At 41.0% G+C, this 22,875-nt stretch overlaps 2 protein-coding genes across 2 annotated transcripts in view; both read right to left on the reverse strand.

Moving 5' to 3' along the window:
* bmpr1bb (bone morphogenetic protein receptor type 1Bb) overlaps positions 1–22,875 on the reverse strand; it is a 115,414-nt gene that overhangs the window by 54,169 nt on the left and 38,370 nt on the right. Inside the window, exon 3 of the mRNA XM_088355342.1 lies at positions 2,099–2,284. Within this exon, the coding sequence (XP_088211468.1) occupies positions 2,099–2,153 (55 nt within the window). The 5' untranslated portion in view covers positions 2,154–2,284. The remainder of the gene's footprint in view (positions 1–2,098; positions 2,285–22,875) is intronic.
* The window catches only part of pdlim5b (PDZ and LIM domain 5b), a 170,803-nt gene that overhangs the window by 17,964 nt on the left and 129,964 nt on the right, over positions 1–22,875 (reverse strand). The gene's annotated exons all lie outside the window — the stretch shown is intronic.

Below are 22,875 nucleotides of genomic sequence, written 5' to 3' on the forward strand. Positions count from 1 at the left end.
AGGGGTTTTGAATACAAATCTTGATGGCTGTCAGTCATTTTGCCCGATATAAAGGGAACAAATGCCGAGGTGCCCCGCTTGAGGAACCGGAGGGGGGCCCGGGTTGGTCGGGGAGGGGGTCACAGACCTCCTCGCCTGTCACAACCTTAGCAGGACACTGTTGGCATCGGTCGTAAAAGGACAACTGGCTGTCCATCTTCAAACGATTTAAAACGGGAGCCACTGAACATGAAAGCGGTACTTTGGGGTAAGCGGAGTTTCATTTTGTGAGTAAAACTATGAATGAATGACAACTTTATTCGAAGATCAAAATAAAAACAGAACAAAAACGATAACTCAACAAACCTGAACAAGTGAATAGTTGGACATTGTTTGATTTTGTCATTTAAATTGTTCCAAAGTTTGACTCCACACACAGACACACACATACTTTTCCTGGTGGTTCTCACCTTTGGGATTATGAATTCTCTACAGCCCCTTAAATTATAATTCCCTCTTTCCGAATGAATAATTTACGGATGTTTTCTGGCACTATGTTTTTGTTGACCTTAAATAGCAGTTGTGCAGTGAAACTACCGCGTTGTTTGTGTAAAACACGACTCATTTGTACCAGAAACAGAACTTGATGTTTGGGTGCGCGTTATATACCAGGTTTTACATGAGTACGTTACTGTATTTGAGAAATTTACACAACATTCGATGCAACGGGATTCAAACCCGAAATCACAGCGATGAGAGCGCCAATTTTTAACCACTAAACCAGTGGTTCTCAACTGATCTGAAATCAGGACCTACCACCATTATAGTCAATGTGATAGTATATCGTAAAACTTCGTCTAGTAACGCACATGTATAAAAACTGCATGCTATTCTAATCGTATTTTACAGTAGTGCATTACAGTTTTTGAGATATTTGCACAACATTTGATGCATAGGGATTTAAACCCGGATCACAGCGATGAGAGCGCCAATTTTTAACCACTAAACCAATGGTTCTCAACTGGTCTGAATTCAGGACCCCCCACCATGATGGTCAATGTGATATACCGTAAAATTTTGTGTAGCAACGCACATGTATAAAAACTGTATGCTATTCTAATCATATCCACTGTATTTTGGCACACCGGGTTTTTAAGGTACACTTTCAAAATTCTGCCCAGTTCGGTGTTTTTTATGGTGCCTTCATACCTGTCAACCTGTACATTTTTGCCGTACAAAGTACGTTTATTATGCATTTTAAGACGTGTACGACGTACAAGAAAATCTGTACGGAAAAACGCAAATTTGTCAATGATGAGTACCATCCGGTATACACCGACCATCACGAATCGGCAAATCAATAGAGTCAAACGAGTTCGCCGCGGTAGCCTCTATCTCTGTATTGTTTTTTTTCGTTGCAAACGAAGCGAGCGGTTTGATGCTGCTGTGCGCATGCGTCTGCCGCCTGGGGATAACCCATCATGCATCATTCCGTGGTAGTTGTGTAGTGAAAGGAAGTCCGTCTCTTTTTAGAGAACTGGCTTAATCGGCTCAACTTGTTGCTTTGATGCATTATATTACGAATTATTATGTTGTATAAAAAAGTTAAGATAAAAAGGAAGTATAAAAGGAGAAAATGAAAAAAGACAGGTTTGTGGTTATCCTTTTGATCAGTATATTACCAACAATAATTTAATGCAGAAAATGAAATCATAATTTGAATAAGAAAATTCTACTTAATTATATTTGCATGTATTTTTTCCTTCTACAGTGAACGTCCAAGCGACTTCATTTTTGAACTTTTTTTATAATAAACCTCATTCGTGTCGAGCAAGTCAATATCTCACAACAAAATGTTAATTAACAATATACATGATATAAGGAAACACATGTACAATATAACATGTTAAACTACATAAATAAACACGTTATGAAAAAAATATGGTGTACGATTATTTTGTATTTTCTAAGGGAAAATACGACAGTTTGTAAGGGCATGGAGCTCGACAGGTATGTGCCTTATGGCCCGGAAAATACGGTAGAGTTAATTTCAAATAAAATACAGAGCAACAACTCCCAACCTAAAATCCTTTCCTGCCAAAACAAGCGCTCAACTCACCTTCTGATCCCGGGCCGAGCATTGCCATCAAGAGAAGAGCGTGCCCACCCAGCATCGCGTCGCCCCCTCCGCCGCCACTTTTTAAATTTCCTCCGTGCAGAAATCACCAAACAGTGCCGGATCAACGACTCCTAAAGACCCTCGCGGTCCTTTCTGGTCCTTCTGCGCAGCTCCGATGCGGACAGCCTGAGAGAGAAAGGCAAAAGGGATTGAGAGGTGGGGGCATAATATGAGGCGGGGGTGTTACTTCTCTCTGGGTGTCCGGCCCTTTTTGCCACTGAGGCAACAGCTGACCCCTAAACAAACGGACAGGGATTCAAGCAGAGGTAATATTGGGCCTAAGAAAAATCCGGCCAGACCCAAACCGGCCCCGCGGGTATGAAAGCCCGCCCCAGCCCGAACCCGACCTATAGACTTGATTTTCGGGACCCAGCCCAAAGCAAACCCAAACATGTAGAATAGAATAGAATATACCTGTATTGTCATTGTTACAAAATGGGTTAACATATTATGACAACGAAATTGGGCATGACACTCCAGTTTCACACATTCACAGTGAGGTAAAAAAACAAGAAGATAAAAGGAACAGAGAAGATAAGGTTATAAAACAAGGAGGATAAGGTTATAGTTATAATTTACACAAAATTGACCCAAGAAAAGTCAGCATATAGGATGTTACATACAGTTTGGTATCGTATTAATATCTGCATATGACCGTTACCAACATACTTGTTATATGGATCTTTAAGATGTACATTCTATTTGTGAGGACTCAGGAGGAGGAATGGTGATATATGATAACAAATTAAAGCCTGTATTTTGTAGCAAAGTGTAAATTATACAAGACTGATAGTCTAAACCTACAAAGTAGAAACCTTTACTTTTGGATTTATTAAATATTCTATTATACAATTAAACCAAAGAACAAACCCAATTTACAGGCGCAAGATTTTTTTGAAGAATAAAGGTACTGTACTTAAAAAAAATATATTTTATTTTTTACAAATGACTTTTAGGGGCAGCACGGCGGCGCAGTGGTTAGCGCTTGTGCGGCACAGTTCATGTCATGGGAACCTGTCGTGGGTTCAAATCCAGCTCCAGACTTTCTGTGCGGAGTTTGTATGTTCTCCCCGTGCTTGCGTGGGTTTCCTCCGGGCACTCCGGTTTCCTCCCACATTCCAAAGACATGCATTTCAGGTGAATTGGCCGGTCCAAATTGTCCCTAGGTGTGAATGAGCGAATGAGTTGTCTGTCCCTGTGTGCCCTGCGATTGGCTGGCAACCAGTTCAGGGTGTCCCCTGCCCACTGCCCGATGATTGCTGGGATGGGCTCCAGCCCCCAGCGACCCTACTGAGGATAAGCGGTACGGCTAATGAGATGAGATGAGACAAATGACTTTTACACTGTCAAATGATACCATGTCTGGAGCCACAACAAATTAAAAGCCTTATCAGGAAGCAAACACATACTGTGTCTATCCATATTTATTGAAAAACATTAATCCAGTTAGGGCAGCACGGCGGCGTAATGGTTAGCGCGTGTGCAGGCACAGTTCTAAGGTCTTGGGAACCTCCTGTGTGGGTTCAAATCCAGCTACCAGACTTCCTGTGTGGAGTTTGTACGTTCTCCCTGTGCTTGCGTGGGTTTCCTCCGGGCACTCCAGTTTCCTCCCACATTACAAAGACATGCATTTCAGGTGGATTGGCCGGTCCAAATTGTCCCTAGGTGTGAATGAGTGAGCGAGTTGTCTGTCCCTGTGTGCCCTGCGATTGGCTGGCAACCAGTTCAGGGTGTCCCCTTCCCACTGCCCGATGATTGCTGGGACCCTACTGAGGATAAGCGGTTCAGCTAATGAGATAAGATGAGATTAATCCAGTTTGTGTTCCTGCAGAAACCATATATTTTTCCATTATCAAACATTTTTTTAAAAGGGACCCACCATGGAGCAACAAAAGGCAAGTTTACCAGGTCAGAAATCAATAGAAAAAAGCACATTTTTGGTGCTTATGTCGGTCCAGAGCGGTTTGTTGTCATGATGGCTTTTAGAGAAACACGAAATTGAAAAAGATTCGCGCATACAAAAATAGATTTGTCGATGTTTGTTTCTACATGTACAACTCGGACTGCAACGTCACTGACGCACAGGAAAAAAGGGGCAGGGTGACTGTTAAGCCAATCAGAATGCAGAACACAACGCATGACGGAAATCTGCAAAGGAGCGAAACTGCGATAAGTAAACCACGATACAGCAAGGGATTACTGTATAAACTTTTTAATATTTTATATTTCTCTTCCTCCTCATTGACGGGAAAACTTAAAGGGGGTCTGGCATTTTGACTGGTTGGGCCATAAACTACAGCAGCTTAACGTCCTTAAGAATCTAGCGCAGCATTTTAAGAGAGAGAGAGGCAGAAAAACAAAGGAAAAATTTGGATAATTAAGTCATTTAAAAACTAAAAAATCAGCAAGAGAGAAAAGCCCGGCCCAACCCGAATGTAATGATTGACATTTTAGGCCCAACCCGGGACAAATTTTGGCTCAGGTTGAGCTCGGATTCGAGTTTGGGATTAAGATCTTACTTCAGGATTCGCGTAGCACACATGGACAAAACCAAAGCCACAGACACAGATGAATCGGATCATTCCAAAATGTAAAAAATGTGATGCAGGTGGCGCATGGGGGTCAGGTGATAAAGGGGCGATTAGGGTTCACACCTCCAGGCACGGCCGCTGCCGCTAATCCGCTACGCAGACGCGTATGCTAACGACGGGGACGCATTCCTGGCGGAAAAATTGACGTCGGAGAAGGATTAACTTGGCTATTAGCCGGATTACATCATGTTCAAATTATAGAGTATTAGTCTTAAAAGTACATTTTTGAGTAGTTTTTATTTAAAAAAAAACAAGCTAAGATTTATATCAAATCCAAAAACATATATCGTAAAGAAGGTGTCGTAATCTTGTTTTAATCCCATGAGAAATAATCCAAATCCTGAAAGAATTCCAAAGTAACCGCGCAAAACACAAATTCTCGCATTCCTGCCCAAAGGAGTAGAGGGAAGTCAGCACGGTTGAATTCTTGCTGGTGTTAAAAGCAGCATGGGCCAAATGGACCTTGGCATTTTGCCTGGTGCTTCACTATGAGCGTGAGGAGCTTCAAGAATTAATTGCAATTAATCCCATAGTGTGATAGGTAACCCGTAGGTAATTGGGTGTAAAAAAATCCAATTAAAAACTTTGTTCATTGAACATTTTTTCTCGCAATTTGCTGTGAAATTAATGATTTACTCGCAATTAATGACGTTCTATAGTTAACTTTTGTTTGTTTGTTTGTTAGTTTATTCAACCAATAATGTCATGGTCGCCGTGGCGACCGGTCTGCCCCGCCCCCTGGTCACCAGCTGAAGCAGATCAGCTAATTGCATGGCTGCTACTTAAGGTTGGGTTGTGGGTATTGCGGGTGTTGGCTCATTATACCTTTTCTGTTCTGTTATGCCTTGTCCTGTTTAGTTTAAGTCGGAGGAAACCTGTACCTGACCATTCTGAGTTTAAGAATGTTTTTGTTCTGTTTTGTCCCGGAGTTTTTGGACAACTTGTATTTAGGTAAATAAAAGCTTTGATCGTACGCAATTGAGTTCTCCCTTCCTGCCTCCGTTCTGGTCCGGTCACTCACCTCGTGACACAATAACCTTCACATAAAAATCATCGGAAATTGTCTCATTGTCTCGGCTCAGTGAGAATTTTAAAATCTAACAACATTCAACATTCAGAAAATAGAACGAAAAACAGAAATTACAATTATTAAAGATTCGGACAGTGCGGATTACAGAATTGTGATTCGACCAAACCAAACAATAATAGAATTTGCTAAAACACTTTCAATAATCGCACGATAAAAATTGACTAGGACTTCCTGATGAACATCGTAGGAGTTCAACTTCCTTCGGAAGAAAGTTCTTTGGCGTGCCTTCTTTAGAATTCTCTCTGAGTTCAGTGCCCAGCTTAGATCTTCGGAAATAAAAGTCCCGAGATGTTTGAAATGTTCCACCTGCTCGACTCTTTTGCCATTGAGAAGTAAAAATTCCTTCTGGTTTTTGGTTTTTCGTCCGAAAGTCAATAATCATTTCTTTGGTTTTGTCCAAATTCAATATCAAATCATAACTTAATTTAATTTAATCAAACTTAACTTAACATAATCAATAACTTGTGGTTGATTGTATGTAAAATACCTTTTTAAATTCAAGTGCACACTTGGGTTTTTCTTTTAATTTTATTGGATTGCTTTAATAATAATAATAATAATAATAATTTCCTTTGTATTGTCATTCTTTGTAACAATGTACACAGAACAAAATGTCGATACACCTGACCCGTTGTAGCGAGCCGATGCAGCCGCAGCCAACAGAGGGCGCCGCCATTTTACCAATGTTATAAGTCTTAGGTAAAACTATTATGCAATCACAATTAATAAGTTTGATTGTTAATTTGTAGTTATTTGTGTATATTTTTTTATTTCTATTGAAGAGTGCCCCACTCAATTTTTGGGCCGATTATACCTATCTACCCTGGTCATATCCCCCGAGAGGGGTGTCCAACAGCAAGACAACACATACAAAAATCAAGAAAATAAAAAAAATTAAAAAGGGAAGAAAATAGCGAAAAAAACACACACATTTTTGGACCAAGGCCAGCCCAAATGCCCAAACACCCAAACAAGTTAAGCACCTCAGCACCCAAGTTGGTCATGCTTTCGTCCCTCCAAATGAAACGGGACAGAAGAAAGCGGCCATGTGACGCAACACACTCTTTCTGTTCAACAGCAGGGCCCGACAGCTTTCACTGGTTTACCCCTGCCGCATCATAGAGGTGCCCTGCCCATCCCTTAGAACACGTCTAAACATCCCACTATCCTTTTACAACACCTCTCCACTCATTCCTATCACCAAACAAGAGCTCTAGCTTCCATTATATTTAGACCTCTTTCCTGCAATTAATGAAATTGGTTGATAGTTAACTTATAAGTGTGAATATAAGAATTTTAAAAAATTAAAACCTTCTCTGCATTGTATATAGTTTAGTCAATCTATCTTTTTTTATTTTGTATTTTTTATTTATTTAATACATTTGTAGTCAAACTGTTAGTTGATAGCATTGTTTGACAGTTCAATTTTAGTTATGCGTAAACTAGTTTTCTAGATATTGAAATGAAAACTACCTTTGCACTGTAATGCTTACTGGGCATAACAAAATAGCAATAAAAACAAAAATAGCATTTATTTCGTCAATACTTTTCTGGGAAATTAAAAGAACAATGCCAGCCGATTGCATTCCAAAAAAATATTTGTTGGCGATGGCCAAACTGATAAAGTTAAAACTTATATGAACTCTATGTTGGCAGAATTAAACAAATAAAAACAAGCATTAAGATAAATAAAATGTATTAGCATTGGTGATGGCCCAAACACCACTCGTCCCGGCTGGGCTCCCGGCCACACTGCGTGCCCCCGTGTTTTTAGTCAACTTTAGTCACACCGGAAACAGAAAATACCGGAAATGCAACTTCAAAATAAAAGAGTACAAAACTGATCAACGTACAAGAGATGCAAATAGACTGATTATTGAACCGTTACTTCATGTGTGTGTGTGTGTGTGAAAGATTGTTTTTATATTTAGGAATATAAAAACAAGTTATATTCACACAGTGAATTCTGAGAAATGTTACAACCAAAACGACCAACCTATCACAAACAAACTAGCGGCTATCCGATGTAGCCGCTACCATTAGCCAAATCAGTAACATATTAGCATTAGCAACATTAGAGCTACAACCAATTATGACCCCTGCACATATTAAACGTGGCTTGTTACTTCTTCATCTGTGAAGCTTGCCAAATTAGCTACTACTTTGTTTGCTTTATATTGGTTGCAAAACATCAAATTTGAGGAAGTAAAATGTTTTCACACCGTTAGTAATGTTGAAATTGCACCACTAAAACTGTATATATTATGATAACTAATAATAAATATTGAATAACATAATAAAACAGATGTAATAGCAATTGTTAGGGGAAAAAATAGGAGATAGGTTGAGTGGATTGATTCAGGATTGCAAAGGCTGGACATTTAAGTTGTAGAAATCTGGAGGCTTGCCTTACTGAGATTCAAAGATGGATGTCTCTTCATTTTTTACGCCTTAACCCAGAAAAAACTGAAATGTTGATTATTGGTCCAGCTCACTGTCGTCAGTTGTTTTCAAACACTACCCTGAACCTAGACAAATGTAATATCACCCATAGTGACTCGGTCAAAAATCTAGGTGTTATATTTGATCCTAATATGACTAGAATAGCTTTTCTACCACCTCCGTAATATCACGAAGATTCGTTCGATGCTGTCCCAATCAGATGCAGAGGTTTTAATTCATGCGTTTATTACTTCTCGGCTTGATTACTGTAATGTATTGCTTTCTGGTCTCCCGATGTCTAGCATTCAAAGTTTGCAGCTGGTTCAGAATGCGGCAGCTAGACTTTTGACGAAGACCAAAAAGTTTGAGTATATTACTCCTGTATTGGCCAACTTGCACTGGTTCCCAGTCCACTTAAGATGTGACTTTAATGTTCTCTTATTAACATATAAATGTTTGCATGGGCTTGCACCCTCTTATATCTCTGATTTGATTTCCCCCTATGTTCCTGCACGGAGTCTGCGCTCGGAAAATGCCGGTCTACTTGTGACTCCGAGAGCCAAGAAGTCTGCGGGCTTGAGAGCGTTCTCCATCCGGGCCCTGGTGTTATGGAACGCCCTGCCTCCGGAGATAAGATCTGTAACCTCAACGGAAGTTTCTAAATCGAGGCTTAAGACACACTTCTATTTCAAATCTTATGATTGATGCCCACCTCATATTCTGTATTGTCCTGTCTTTTTCCGACTTCCTGCCAGGTGGTGATACGAAGGAGAAGGACAATTTGAGATGAGTCAGCGGACCAGCGTTTGACCTGATGCATGTGAACGCCTGCATGGACCAGCTGGCAGAGATGGGAAGCTGCGTCGTGGCCGTCATAGACTTTCTGGACTACTTTACAGGCTGGGGGCGTCGTTGGTGTCATGCTTTTTCCGGACATCTTCAACATCTTACCTAATGTTTACTATTCTGTGTACAGTAATGCTAATTGTAATTCACCCTGGTCAATCCTGGAAGGGGGATTACCACGTGTGAGGTCTTTTCTCAAGGTTTCTCTTTTTTCCTCACACTAAGGTTTTTGAGTTGTTCCTTGCCTGCATGCGAGTTTAGGATCAGGTAATTGTGCAATTTTGTAATTGTTATCCTGTGCAGTTATTAGAGACATTTTTGTGATTAAGGGCTGAATAAATAAATGTGACTTGACTAGACTTGGCTGGCTAGCTGGCTAACTCGCTAGAGGGATATTGACACAAACTTTGTTCCGATGTCCAGCTCGAAAATCCATATCCATTCCTAAAACAAATATTTTCTTATGAAATAGAGAGCTCACACGAATGCTTAAATTTTAGCGTGGCGATATTCATATTTCAAAAAAAAAAAAAAAAAACCTTTGGTAAACATTGGAACGCTGAGAGCGACCCGTGAAACAAAAGAGGCCAGATGACGGCTTGGGAATGCGTGTCGGACGGCCGACGTTCGGAGTGTCCGTGAAATCGCCAGGATTTGCGGAGTTAAAAGCGATGTCACCCAGTCGAGTTTATGGCCGTGGCAACGCAGCTGTCCACTTGCCAAAGCGGTCTGGAAGGGAAAATGCACATGCTAACTGTTTCCCAAAAATTTGGAAATATAAAGTCAACTCAAGTCTTGTTTATTTGTGCCCTTGATCACAAGGTGTCTCAAAGGGCTTCACAGACCACAGATTATTGCAAACCACAGACTATTATGACACCATCCTCTGATCTAAAAGCTACATGAGGGCAAGGAAAAACTCAAAAACCTCAAGTCAAGTCATGTTTATTTGTAACGCCCTTGATTAAAAGGAGTCTCAAAGAGGCTGCAGGGACCAAAAATTATTGCAAACCACAGACTATTATGACACCATTCCCTGATCTAAAACCTACATGAGGGCAAGGGAAAACTCAAAAGCCTCAAGTCATGTTTATGTGTGACGCCCTTGATTAAAAGGAGTCTCAAAGAGGCTGCAGGGACCTCAGATTATTGCAAACCACAGACTATTATGACACCATCCCCTGATCTAAAAGCTACCTGTGGGCAAGGGAAAACTCAAAAGCCTCAAGTCATGTTTATTTGTGACGCCCTTGATTAAAAGGAGTCTCAAAGAGGCTGCAGGGACCACAGATTATTGCAAACCACAGACTATTATGACACCATCCCCTGATCTAAAAGCTACCTGTGGGCAAGGGAAAACTCAAAAGCCTCAAGTCATGTTTATTTGTGACGCCCTTGATTAAAAGGAGTCTCAAAGAGGCTGCAGGGACCACAAATTATTGCAAACCAAAGACTATTATGACACTATACCCTGATTTAAAACCTACATGAGGGCAAGGGAAAACTCAAAAGCCTCAAGTCATGTTTATTTGTGACGCCCTTGATTAAAAGGAGTCTCAAAGAGGCTGCAGGGACCAAAAATGATTGCAAACCACAGGCTATTATGACACCATTCCCTGATCTAAACCTACATGAGGGCAAGGGAAAACTCCAAAGCCTCAAGTCAAGTCATGTTTATTTGTGACGCCCTTGATTAAAAGGAGTCTCAAAGAGGCTGCAGGGACCAAAAATTATTGCAAACCACAGACTATTATGACACCATTCCCTGATCTAAAACCTACATGAGGGCAAGGGAAAACTCCAAAGCCTCAAGTCAAGTCATGTTTATTTGTGACGCCCTTGATTAAAAGGAGTCTCAAAGAGGCTGCAGGGACCACAGATTATTGCAAACCACAGACGATTATGACACCATCCCCTGATCTAAAAGCTATTTGTGGGCAAGGGAAAACTCAAAAGCCTCAAGTCATGTTTATTTGTGACGCCATTGATTAAAAGGAGTCTCAAAGAGGCTGCAGGGACCTCAGATTATTGCAAACCACAGACTATTATGACACCATACCCTGATCTAAAACCTACATGAGGGCAAGGGAAAACTCAAAAGCCTCAAGTCATGTTTATGTGTGACGCCCTTGATTAAAAGGAGTCTCAAAGAGGCTGCAGGGACCACAAATTATTGCAAACCACAGACTATTATGACACCATACCCTGATCTAAAACCTACATGAGGGCAAGGGAAAACTCAAAAGCCTCAAGTCATGTTTATTTGTGACGCCCTTGATTAAAAGGAGTCTCAAAGAGGCTGCAGGGACCAAAAATTATTGCAAACCACAGACTATTATGATACCATTCCCTGATCTAAAACCTACATGAGGGCAAGGGAAAACTCCAAAGCCTCAAGTCAAGTCATGTTTATTTGTGACGCCCTTGATTAAAAGGAGTCTCAAAGAGGCTGCAGGGACCACAGATTATTGCAAACCACAGACTATTATGACACCATCCCCTGATCTAAAAGCTACATGAGGGCAAGGAAAACTCAAAAACCTCAAGTCATGTTTATGTGTGACGCCCTTGATTAAAAGGAGTCTCAAAGAGGCTGCAGGGACCACAGATTATAGCAAACCACAGACTATTATGACACCATCCCCTGATCTAAAAGCTACCTGTGGGCAAGGGAAAACTCAAAAGCCTCAAGTCAAGTCATGTTTGTTTGTGATACCCTTGATTAAAAGGAGTCTCCAAGAGTCTGCAGGCACCACAGATTATTGCAAACCACAGACTATTATGACACCATTCCCTGATCTAAAACCTACATGAGGGCAAGGGAAAACTCAAAAGCCTCAAGTCATGTTTATGTGTGACGCCCTTGATTAAAAGGAGTCTCAAAGAGGCTGCAGGGACCTCAGATTATTGCAAACCACAGACTATTATGATACCATTCCCTGATCTAAAACCTACATGAGGGCAAGGGAAAACTCCAAAGCCTCAAGTCAAGTCATGTTTATTTGTGACGCCCTTGATTAAAAGGAGTCTCAAAGAGGCTGCAGGGACCACAGATTATTGCAAACCACAGACGATTATGACACCATCCCCTGATCTAAAAGCTACGTGAGGGCAAGGAAAACTCAAAAACCTCAAGTCAAGTCATGTTTATGTGTGACGCCCTTGATTAAAAGGAGTCTCAAAGAGGCTGCAGGGACCACAGATTATTGCAAACCACAGACTATTATGACACCATTCCCTGATCTAAAACCTACATGAGGGCAAGGGAAAACTCAAAAACCTCAGGTGAAGTCATGTTTATTTGGCTAGCCCATAATCACAAGGAGTCTCAATGGGCGGCACAGATCAAAGACTATTGCGAACTATTATTACAGACTATTATGACCCCATCCCCTTATCTAAAACCTACATGAGGGCAAATAATACACAGATATTTTCAACATAAAATATAGGTTATTCATATGCTATAGAATAGAAGTGTGTTTTAAGATTAAATTTAAACATTTCTGCTGAGGTTGCAGATGGAATCTCAGGGGGAAGAACATCCCACAGCACCGGGACCTGAATGGAGAATGCTCTCGAACCGGCGGATTTCTTCTTGGCTCTTGGGATTACAAGTAGACCAGCATTTTCCGAGCGAAGGCTCCGGACCGGAACATAGGGGGAAATGAAATCTGAAAGATATGAGGGAGCAAGTCCATGCAAGATTTGGTATACTACCAACAGAACCTTAAAATCACATCATTCAATTGCAAAAATTGAATACAAAAGGTACCAAATACAGATAGCTCAGGAATATTAATAAAACTACATGAGGGCAATATTGATAATATTAGGATATTTTTTTTAACAGACCCGTTTACTGTTTTGCGAGCGTGTTCCTAGTAGCGTTTTGCTACCCTTCACAGGCACGGTTTGGGATGAACGTTATAATATTATTATTAAAGCTTTGAAAACTCTCTCGGTGTACCGTCTTTCTTTGTAAATATGTGTAACCATGTATATTATGTATTTGCAACTGTATATTTTTGTAATGTATTCATTTTAGAGACTTATTCTGATATGTTTTCCACGGGCGAATCAAAAAGAAGGGCGAATACAACGGGGGCTGACGGGAAGTGGAGTAAAGGTGAGACGTGTTTGTCGACGCAGCGGACAATAGTGGATATATATTTTTCCAACCCTCACCTTTGGAAATATACATTTTTTTTCCTTGAATTATTTTCAACGGGACCCGGACTCTGCAGGTCTGCATCAAACCTTAAGTACCGGTATCATTTTCCGTTCATTTTGCCGGCTGTGGTTTTAGGACTGTGTACCTAATATTAAGTTACAATCGCGGGACTCAAAGTCGGGTTTGGGTTAATTTTGTGATTGTGTTACATGTTTTAATGTGGGCGCATGCGGCTTATATACAGGTGCGCTCTATAGTCCGGAATTTACGGTAGTAGCCTGATGCTTAAGATTCGGCACTCTTAGTGTCATAATACAGATTCAATCAACCTTGCCACCATTGTAATGCAATTGAGCTCAGTGATAAATACTGACTGATCGATAATTGCACAATTATGATACTACACCGGTATGCATTTCCTATTTTCCATGCATAAGGCATACCGGATTATAAGGCGCATGTTCAAATTTCTGACCAATCTGGGGTTTTTCCAGTGTGCTTTAAAGTCCGGATAATACAGCACATACAGTGCATCCGGAAAGTATTCACAGCGCATCACTTTTTCCACATTTTGTTATGTTACAGCCTCATTCCAAATTGTATTAATTTAATCTCTTATCTCAAAATTCTACACAAAATACTCCATTATGACAATGTGAAAAAGTTGTTTTTTTACTTTTTTGGAATTTATTAAAAATAGAAAACAAAGAAATCACATTTACATAAGTATTCACAGCCTTTGCTTAATACTTTGTTGATCCACCTTTAGCAGCAAATACAGCCTTAAGTCTTTTTGAATATGATCCCACAAGTTTAGCACACCTATCTTTAGGCAGTTTTGCCCATTCTTCTTTGCAATAAGTCTCAAACTCAATCAGGTCGGATGGGAGACGTTTGAGCACAGCCATTTTCAGATCTCTCCAGAGATGTTCGATCGGATTCAAGTCTGGACTCTGGCTGGGCTACTCCAGGACATTCACGGAGTGGTTCTGAACCCAATCTTTTGAGATCTTGGCTGTGTGCTTTGGGTCGTTGTCCTGCTGAAAAATGAACCTTCGCCCCAGCCTGAGGTCAAGAGCGCTCTGGAGCAGGTTTTCATCCAGGATATCTCCATATATTGCTGCATTCATTGTTCCTTCTATCCTGACTAGTCTGCCAGTTCCTGCTGCTGAAAAACATCCCCACAGCATGATGCTGCCACCACCATGCTTCACTGTAGGGATGGTATTGGCCTGGCGATGAGCGGTGCCTGGTTTCCTCCAAACATGGCGCCTGGCATTCACACCAAAGAGTTCAATCTTTGTCTCATCAGACCAGAGAATTTTGTTTCTCATGGTCTGAGAGTCATTCAGGTGTTTTTTGGCAAATTCCAGACGGGCTTCCATGCTCCTTTTACTAAGGAGTGGCTTTCGTCCGGCCAATCTACCATACAGGCCTGATTGGTGGATTGCTGCAGAGATGGTTGTCCTTCTGGAAGGCTCTCCTCTCTCCACAGAGGAACGCTGGAGCACTGAGAGAGTGACCATCGGGTTCTTGGTCACCACCCTGGCTAAGGCCCTTCTACCCCGATCGCTCAGTTTAGAAGGCCGGCCAGCTCTAGGTAGAGTCCTGGTGGTTCCAAATGTCTTCCATTTACGAATAATGGAGGCCACTGTGCTCATTGGGACCTTCAAAGCAGCAGAAATTTTTCTGTATCCTTCCCCAGATTTGTGCCTCAAGACAATCCTGTCTCGCAGGTCTACAGACAGTTCTTTTGACTTCATGCTTGGTGTTTGTGCTCTGACATGCACACTCAACTGTGGGACCTTATATAGACAGGTGGGTGCCATTCCAAATCATGTCCAATCAAATGAAATTACTGCAGGTGGACTTCAATTAAGCTGTAGAAAGATCTCAAGGAGTATCAGTGGAAAAAAGATGCACCTCAGCTCAATTTTGAGCTACATGGCAAAGGCTGTGAATACTTATGTAAATGTGATTTCTTAGTTTTCTATTTTTAATAAATTCAAAAAAGGAAAAAAACATTTTTTTCACAATGTCATAATGGAGTATTTTGTGTAGAATTTTGAGATAAGAGATTAAATGAATACAATTTGGAATGAGGCTGTAACATAACAAAATGTGGAAAAAGTGAAGCGCTGTGAATACTTTCCGGATGCACTGTATACAGAAATGTTTTTTGTACAAACTTCGTGTTCATTTACATGCTAGTCGTGGTAATAAGTTCATAGTATCGGAATTAAATGAGCATTTGTCGTTTCATGCAAAAAAAGAAAAGAAAACGGGAATGAGTGTTTACTGAAGGTCACCAGACGGTCCGCGTCAGCTAGCGGCGCTAATTAGCCACTAGCTCGCTCAGTCGGATGCATTGGACGGCGGGGGTCGAACTGCAAACTGACCGTGACCCTAACACCTGCCCGCTCTCATTAAACCTCAGCGTGCACGACACACAAATACACTAGCGTACACACACTCTCCATTAACACCTACGTGCCACAAACAAACGGGAGAGCAGGTTAAGGAGAAGTTGTTATTTATTTAAAGGAATGCATCCAGTGGTTATTAAAGGACACGTATGCTGTGAGTTAAAGCCCTTTCATACTAAACTATACCCTAGGGGTAAGGAATAAGCCAAGTATGACTCTTTTCATGAGAAATTTGTCCTATTGTGCACTGCTCGCGAATTCTCAGCGCACAAGAAAATCTAGCCAGCGCACAAAAATGAGAGCTCAAAATTACTAATTAAGAAGCAATTTAAGTCAAAGTTACAGTGCATGAAGGTAAAAATACACGGGTTCCCCTGACGTTGTGTCCTAAATGCGGTAATTTTGAAGTCGAGTCGAAGTGGAACGAAGTTGAGTAAAGTTAGTAGAGATAGTCGGAAACCGGCTCCTTCGGCTCGGCTCACTAAAAGGAACCGGCTCTTTCGGGTCCTAAACGGCTCTTCGGGTTTTTTTTGCCTCTTTCATCCCAATATGACCAAATATTATGTAAAATTATGCACAAAATGACACAAAGGAAGGGGGGAATAGAACAAAAAAGAAAAAATACCAAAATGAAAAAGTACTGAAAAGCTGAGAAAAAAAGAAACAAAAGGAAGAGGAAAAAAAGAAGGAAAAATTTAGGAAAAAGCCAGAAAAAAAGAAAAAGAAAAAGAGAACTAAAAGAAAAAAGTAACAGCTCGGAAAAAATAAACACAATGGGATTTTTTTTTTAAAAGGAATTTTAAAAAAGTAGAAAAAACACAGACAAAAGAAGAAAAAGTTTGTGTTGCATTCAGCCTAGATGGTAGTGTGCCCGCTTTGAGACTGGGAGGTCCCTGGTTCGCTCCTCGGCCGAGTCATACCTAATTGGTATAATGGCGGCCCCCGCTGTTGGCTGCGGCTGCATCGGCTCGCTACAACGGGTCAAGTGTATCGACATTTCGTTCTGTGTACATTGTTACAAAGAATGACAATACAAAGGAAATTATTATTATTATTATTAAATAATTTCCAATGATATCAAGTGAATCGTGTTGCCAACATTGTACTTCCACTAAAAAATGTGATTAAGTACAGTTGTGTATCGTGCAACCGACTAAATAAGCCCCCAAAAATGTTAATATTATGCGACAAAATATATCAGGAAATAAAAAGAAATGGATATCTTGTGAAAGAATTGTAAGAACAAACGACGTTTGTAGGCCGTACAACCTTTGCAATAGTACATGAGTCCATTCATTCAAAAGAGAAAAACAATTTTGCATTGCCGGAAACTCAGCAAAATGTAACTTGATGTCAAGTTATGGACATGTTCTATAATTAATTATCTTGCCACACTTGGGATTATGGTTGCTCACTGTTGTTTCAAGCATTACTCACCGACTGTGTGAACGCTCAGACCCGTGGAAAATTACAGGGAACATTGACTGTTACACATTTCTCTGTGGTGTTCCGAAGTTGGGTGTTCATATCTTGATTTTGGGACTTTGGAGGTGGGATGACCTCATGTGCGGTCCCTTCTCAAGGTTTCTTCATTTTCCTCATGTTGAGGTTTTTCCTTGCCCTCATGTAGGTTTTAGATCAGGGGATGGTGTCATAATAGTCTGTGGTTTGCAATAATCTGTGGTCTGTGCAGTCCTTTGAGACTCCTTGTCATTAAGGGCTATACAAATAAACATGACTTGACTTTAAATGAAAGCGAATCAAACTTTGTTGAGATAATGTATGATGTAAAACCACAGAACAAACTGCAAACACCCCAAAACGCCAGCAAACCAATCAGAGCAATTTGAGTGAGCGATTGATGTGGGTGGATAGCTACACACAGCGCAAAGCACTCCCTTGGCTCTCTTGCTCAGTGAAATCTTGGCTTAACTAAAAAAAAACAACAATATCCTTCTTTGCAGTATTCTGTTATGCTTTTAAAAAAGAACATTGCATGGACAAGCAAAAGCCTCCTCCCGTAATCTCAGACGAGACATGCAAAGACCGGTGCGAGAGGATTTCTTCTTCCAAGGGGGGGCGTAACAGAGAATAATTTGGAAGCACTAGGTGGGTGCAGAAAAATGTATTAATAAGCGAAATATTTTTAAGAACTAATCCATTAGCCCCTCCCTTAAATATTAATCCTTTATTCCTATTTTTTCAAAGAAAATTCTTATAAAGTGAAATCTCCCTTTCTTTTGTTGTCCTAGTTTAATTCAACTTGAATCAGGCGGAGCTCAGCGTTTGCTTGCTTCCTGCCCACTTGGGGAAGAGGAAGAAGCTCCGTCATTAGGGGGAAATTTGCTGCATATTTACCATAATCAGGCGGCCCTTAACGAGCAATAATTGTTGTGTAACATGCGCCGTATCTGAGCTGCAAGGAATGATTGATGAGGGTGGAGTTGTTCTGGATTGATGACAGTTAGCTCAAATGATATTTTGTATGCGCTGCATCTTATATAAACATACATATCTATAAATACATATACATATTCGCACATACTGTATATATGTACATACATGCACATGTTCATATATACGATGGGCACTGCCAGGCTGTACTTGCCCAAGACATACCACAGAGGTTGCTGCCAGGTGGTTAATTACGGTATACGGATCAACATACATGCCTATTCATACACGTATCTACACACACGTATCCACGCTTATATGTATATGCATGTGTGCATTTACGTAACTGCATATATATACTTATTTGTATATGCACATATAGAATAGAATAGAATATACCTTTATTGTCATTGTTACAACATGGGTTGAATATATTGTGACAACCAAATTGGACCTGGCACTCCAGTTCCACATTTTACAGTGAGGATAAAGAAAACAAAGAGATAAAGGAATGTTTGTACTGTCCTTGATTGCGTAGGCTTTGTTTTCCTCCGGAGGGGGGGTGTATGAGGGGGTGAGGGACAGACAGATATGGCCGGATCCAACTAGATGTTTGATCTTACTGTATACACATATCCGTATCTGCATATAAGCTTATAGCACAAGGCATATAAAGTTATACGTAGATGCATATACTTATATACAGGGAGTGCAGAATTATTAGGCAAGTTGTATTTTTGAGGATTAATTTTATTATTGAACAACAACCATGTTCTTAATGAACCCAAAAGTCTCATTAATATCAAAGCTGAATATTTTGGAAGTTGGAGTGGGGCTTTTTTAGTTTTAGCTATTTTAGGAGGATATCTGTGTGTGCAGGTGACTATTACTGTGCATAATTATTAGGCAACTTAACAAAAAACAAATGTATACCCATTTCAATTATTTATTTTCATCAGGGAAACCAATATAACAGCTCAACATTCACAAATATACATTTCTGACATTCAAAAACAAAACAAAAACAAATCAGTGACCAATATAGCCACCTTTCTTTGCAAGGACACTCAAAAGCCTGCCATCCATGGATTCTGTCAGTGCTTTGATCTGTTCACGATCAACATTGCGTGCAGCAGCAACCACAGCCTCCCAGTTACTGTTCAGAGAGGTGTACTGTTTTCCCTCCTTGTAAATCTCACATTTGATGAGGGACCACAGGTTCTCTATGGGGTTCAGATCAGGTGAACAAGGAGGCCATGTCATTAGTTTTTCTTCTTTTAGACCCTTTCTTGCCAGCCACGCTGTGGAGTACTTGGATGCGTGTGATGGAGCGTTGTCCTGCATGAAAATCATGTTTTTCTTGAAGGATGCGGACTTCTTCCTGTACCACTGCTTGAAGAAGGTGTCTTCCAGAAACTGGCAGTAGGACTAGGAGTTGAGCTTGAGTACATCCTCAACCCGAAAAGGCCCCACAAGCTCATCTTTGATGATACCAGCCCATACCGGTACCCCACCTCCACCTTGCTGGCGTCTGAGGCGGACTGGAGCTCTCTGCCCTTTACCGATCCAGCCACGGGCCCATCAATCTGGCCCATCAAGACTCACTCTCATTTCATCAGTCCATAAAACCTTAGAAAAATCCGTCTTGAGATTTTTCTTGGCCCAGTCTTGACGTTTCAGCTTGTGTGTCTTGTTCAGTGGTGGTCGTTTTTCAGCCTTTCTTACCTTGGCCATGTCTCTGAGTATTGCACACCTTGTGCTTTTGGGCACTCCAGTGATGTTGCAGCTCTGAAATATGGCAAAACTGGTGGCAAGTGGCATCTTGGCAGCTGTAGGCTTGACTTTTCTCAGTTCACGGGCAGTTATTTTGCGCCTTGGTTTTTCTACACGCTTCTTGCGACCCTGTTGACTATTTTGAATGTAACGCTTGATTGTTCGATGATCACGCTTCAGAAGCTTGGCAACTTTAAGAGTGCTGCATCCCTCTGCAAGATATCTCACTATTTTTGACTTTTCAGAGCCTGTCAAGTCCCTCTTCTGACCCATTTTGCCAAAGGAAATGAAGTTGCCTAATAATTATGCACACCTGATATAGGGTGTTGATGTCATTAGACCACACCCCTTCTCATTACAGAGATGCACATCACCTGATATGCTCAATTGGTAGTAGGCTTTCGAGCCTATACAGCTTGGAGTAAGACAACATGCATAAAGAGGATGATGTGGTCAAAATACTCATTTGCCTAATAATTCTGCACTCCCTGTATGTATCTACGCATACACATGAAGGTATCTATTGCAGTATAAAAATGTGTCTACATATACGCATATATGTAAGCATAAATGTAACTAGATACACGCATATGCACGTACACGCACATGCGTATCCACGTGCACGCATATACGATCTACATGCACGCGTATACGTATCTTCATGTACACATATACGCATCTTCATGTACGCATATACGCATCTACATACACGCATATGAGTACATACTGTAACATCTGTAGGCTGTATAAAATATTTATATGCATATATACATGTATACAATAAGTAGATTAGAACATTATATATATACAGATGGACAAAACCTTTATATACCGTATTTTCACGACTATAAGGCGCACCTCAAAGCCTCTATTTTTTTCAAAAGCTGACCATGCGCCTTATAATACAGTGCGCCTTATATATGGATCAAGATTGAGTTGCAAAGTCTCGCAACTAAGAAGCCGCTGACTAGATTTCCCCCCGTAGGCGAAGTAGTCCGCGGTGTATGCCGGGATATACATACACCGGCGTTTCATTTCCTAACCAATGTGTCAATCATCATATGAATCAGTCAGTGGCTCAGGAGGTAGAGCGCTCGTCTTGGAATCAAGAGATCGCAGTTCGAATCCCGGCTCCTCCGTGTTACATGTCGAAGTGTCCTTGGGTAAGACACTGAACCCCTAATGCCCCCAATAAGCAGGTTAGCGCCTTACATGGCTGCACTGCCGCTATTGGGAAATGTGAAGCACACTGTAAAGCGCTTTGGGAAGTCTTGACTTGAAAAGCGTTATATAAATGCTGATCATTTCATTTCATTTCACTATTGGCTAAAGTAATTCGGGTGTAAAGGAGGCGGGTCCTTTTTAGCGTTTACAGCACAGGTGTCAAAAAGGCGGCCCGCGGGCCAGATCAGGCCCGCTAAGGGATTGAATCCGGCCCATGAAACAACAGTCAGAGAAGCGCAAGAGAAAAACAAGCTGCAGGTTGAAATATTTCAACTTGATGATACCAAAGCCAGGTGCCTCTCACAAAGACACTGTACTTGTATTTATTTCTCTCTCCCTCTCTCTCTCTTTCTTTTTCACCCCTTTTCTCCCACTCTGTCTCTTTCACTCTCTGTGTCTCTTTTTCTCTTCCTTTGTTGCTCTTTGTCTTTCTCTGTGTCTTTTAACCTCTTTTGCTCTAACTTTCTTTTTCCTTTTCTCTCTTTTCTCTTTCTCTTTCTCATACCCTATGCGCTTTCTTTTCTCTTTTTTTCACTCTGTCTTTCTATTTCTCTTTGGATTTCTTTCTTCCTCTCCCTTTCTTTTCCCCCTTTCTTACGACTTTTTATCTTTTGTTTCCCACACTCTCTCTCTCTCTCTCTTTTTCTTTCTTTGTCCTGCCCTCTCTCCTTTTTCCTCCTTCTTTCTCTTATTTCTTTATCTCTCTTTTTCTTTGATCTACTAGTCCGGCCCCCGACAGAATGTTTGTTCTATCGTGTGGCCCCCCGAGTTAAAATGAGTTTGACACCCCTGGTTTACAGGCTCGCATTGGCTAAAGCGGCGCAAAACAAACCCTGCGATTGGCCGAAAAAGATGAATGCGAATCACATGTTAGGTTGGTTTTCCTGGTGACTGGTTACTTTTACGAAAGAGTAATGCAGTTACGTTTTGGAAGAAGTAGTGAGTAACTGTTACTAATTCCCTCTTTAAAGTAACATGCCGGACACTGTTGAATGGTAAAACACATGTCGAGAACAAATTAAATGTATTTTACAAAACGCGCGAATCCCGCAGCTGTCTTTAAAGCGCTTCCAAGCCGCAGCGCAGGAACAAACAGTGACCTTTTGTAAAAGTGGATGTTTTTTCCATCTGTTGTCGGTAACGTGTGTGTGTCCAATGCAACGCCCTCACCGTGAAACACACTTCAATTTACAGCTTACTTAAGGGAAATAACACGCCGCGCCGGTTATATTGTGCTTCAAAATGTTCTTTCCCACACTTTTATGAAACTGCAGTAAAATATCCACGCGAGCCGACGTTATTAGGCGGTGATCATTTGTCAGCGAGTATAAAATGCTATTTCGGGCTTTTATTTTATCGAGGACGTCGTAAAACGGTGAGTTCAGTGCTCGAGTCTTCGCGCGAGTCAAAATAATTGAAAACACTTCCTGGTTTTACCGATGACGATGAGACAGTTTTATTTTGAGAGTGTGGTCATCCTGGAAGGGGGATTAGCACTTGTGAGGCCCCTTCTCAAGGTATCTCCTTTTCCTCACGCTGAGGTTTTGAGTTGTTCCTTGCCCGCATGTTGGTTTCAGATCAGGTGATTGTGTCATTGTAATCCTGTGCAGTCGTTTGAGACTTTTGTCAAGGATAGACATTATTAAAACTATTTAGTGGCTATATTTGCACAGATAAAATACTATCTCTGGCAGCACGGCGGCGCAGTGGTTAGCGCATGTCTTGGGAACCTGCGTGGGTTCAAATCCAGCTCCAGA

The sequence above is a fragment of the Urocampus carinirostris genome, chromosome 16 (genome assembly GCF_059441175.1).
Source record: "Urocampus carinirostris isolate Australia breed hairy pipefish chromosome 16, RoL_Ucar_1.0, whole genome shotgun sequence".
Lineage (NCBI taxonomy): Eukaryota > Metazoa > Chordata > Actinopteri > Syngnathiformes > Syngnathidae > Urocampus > Urocampus carinirostris.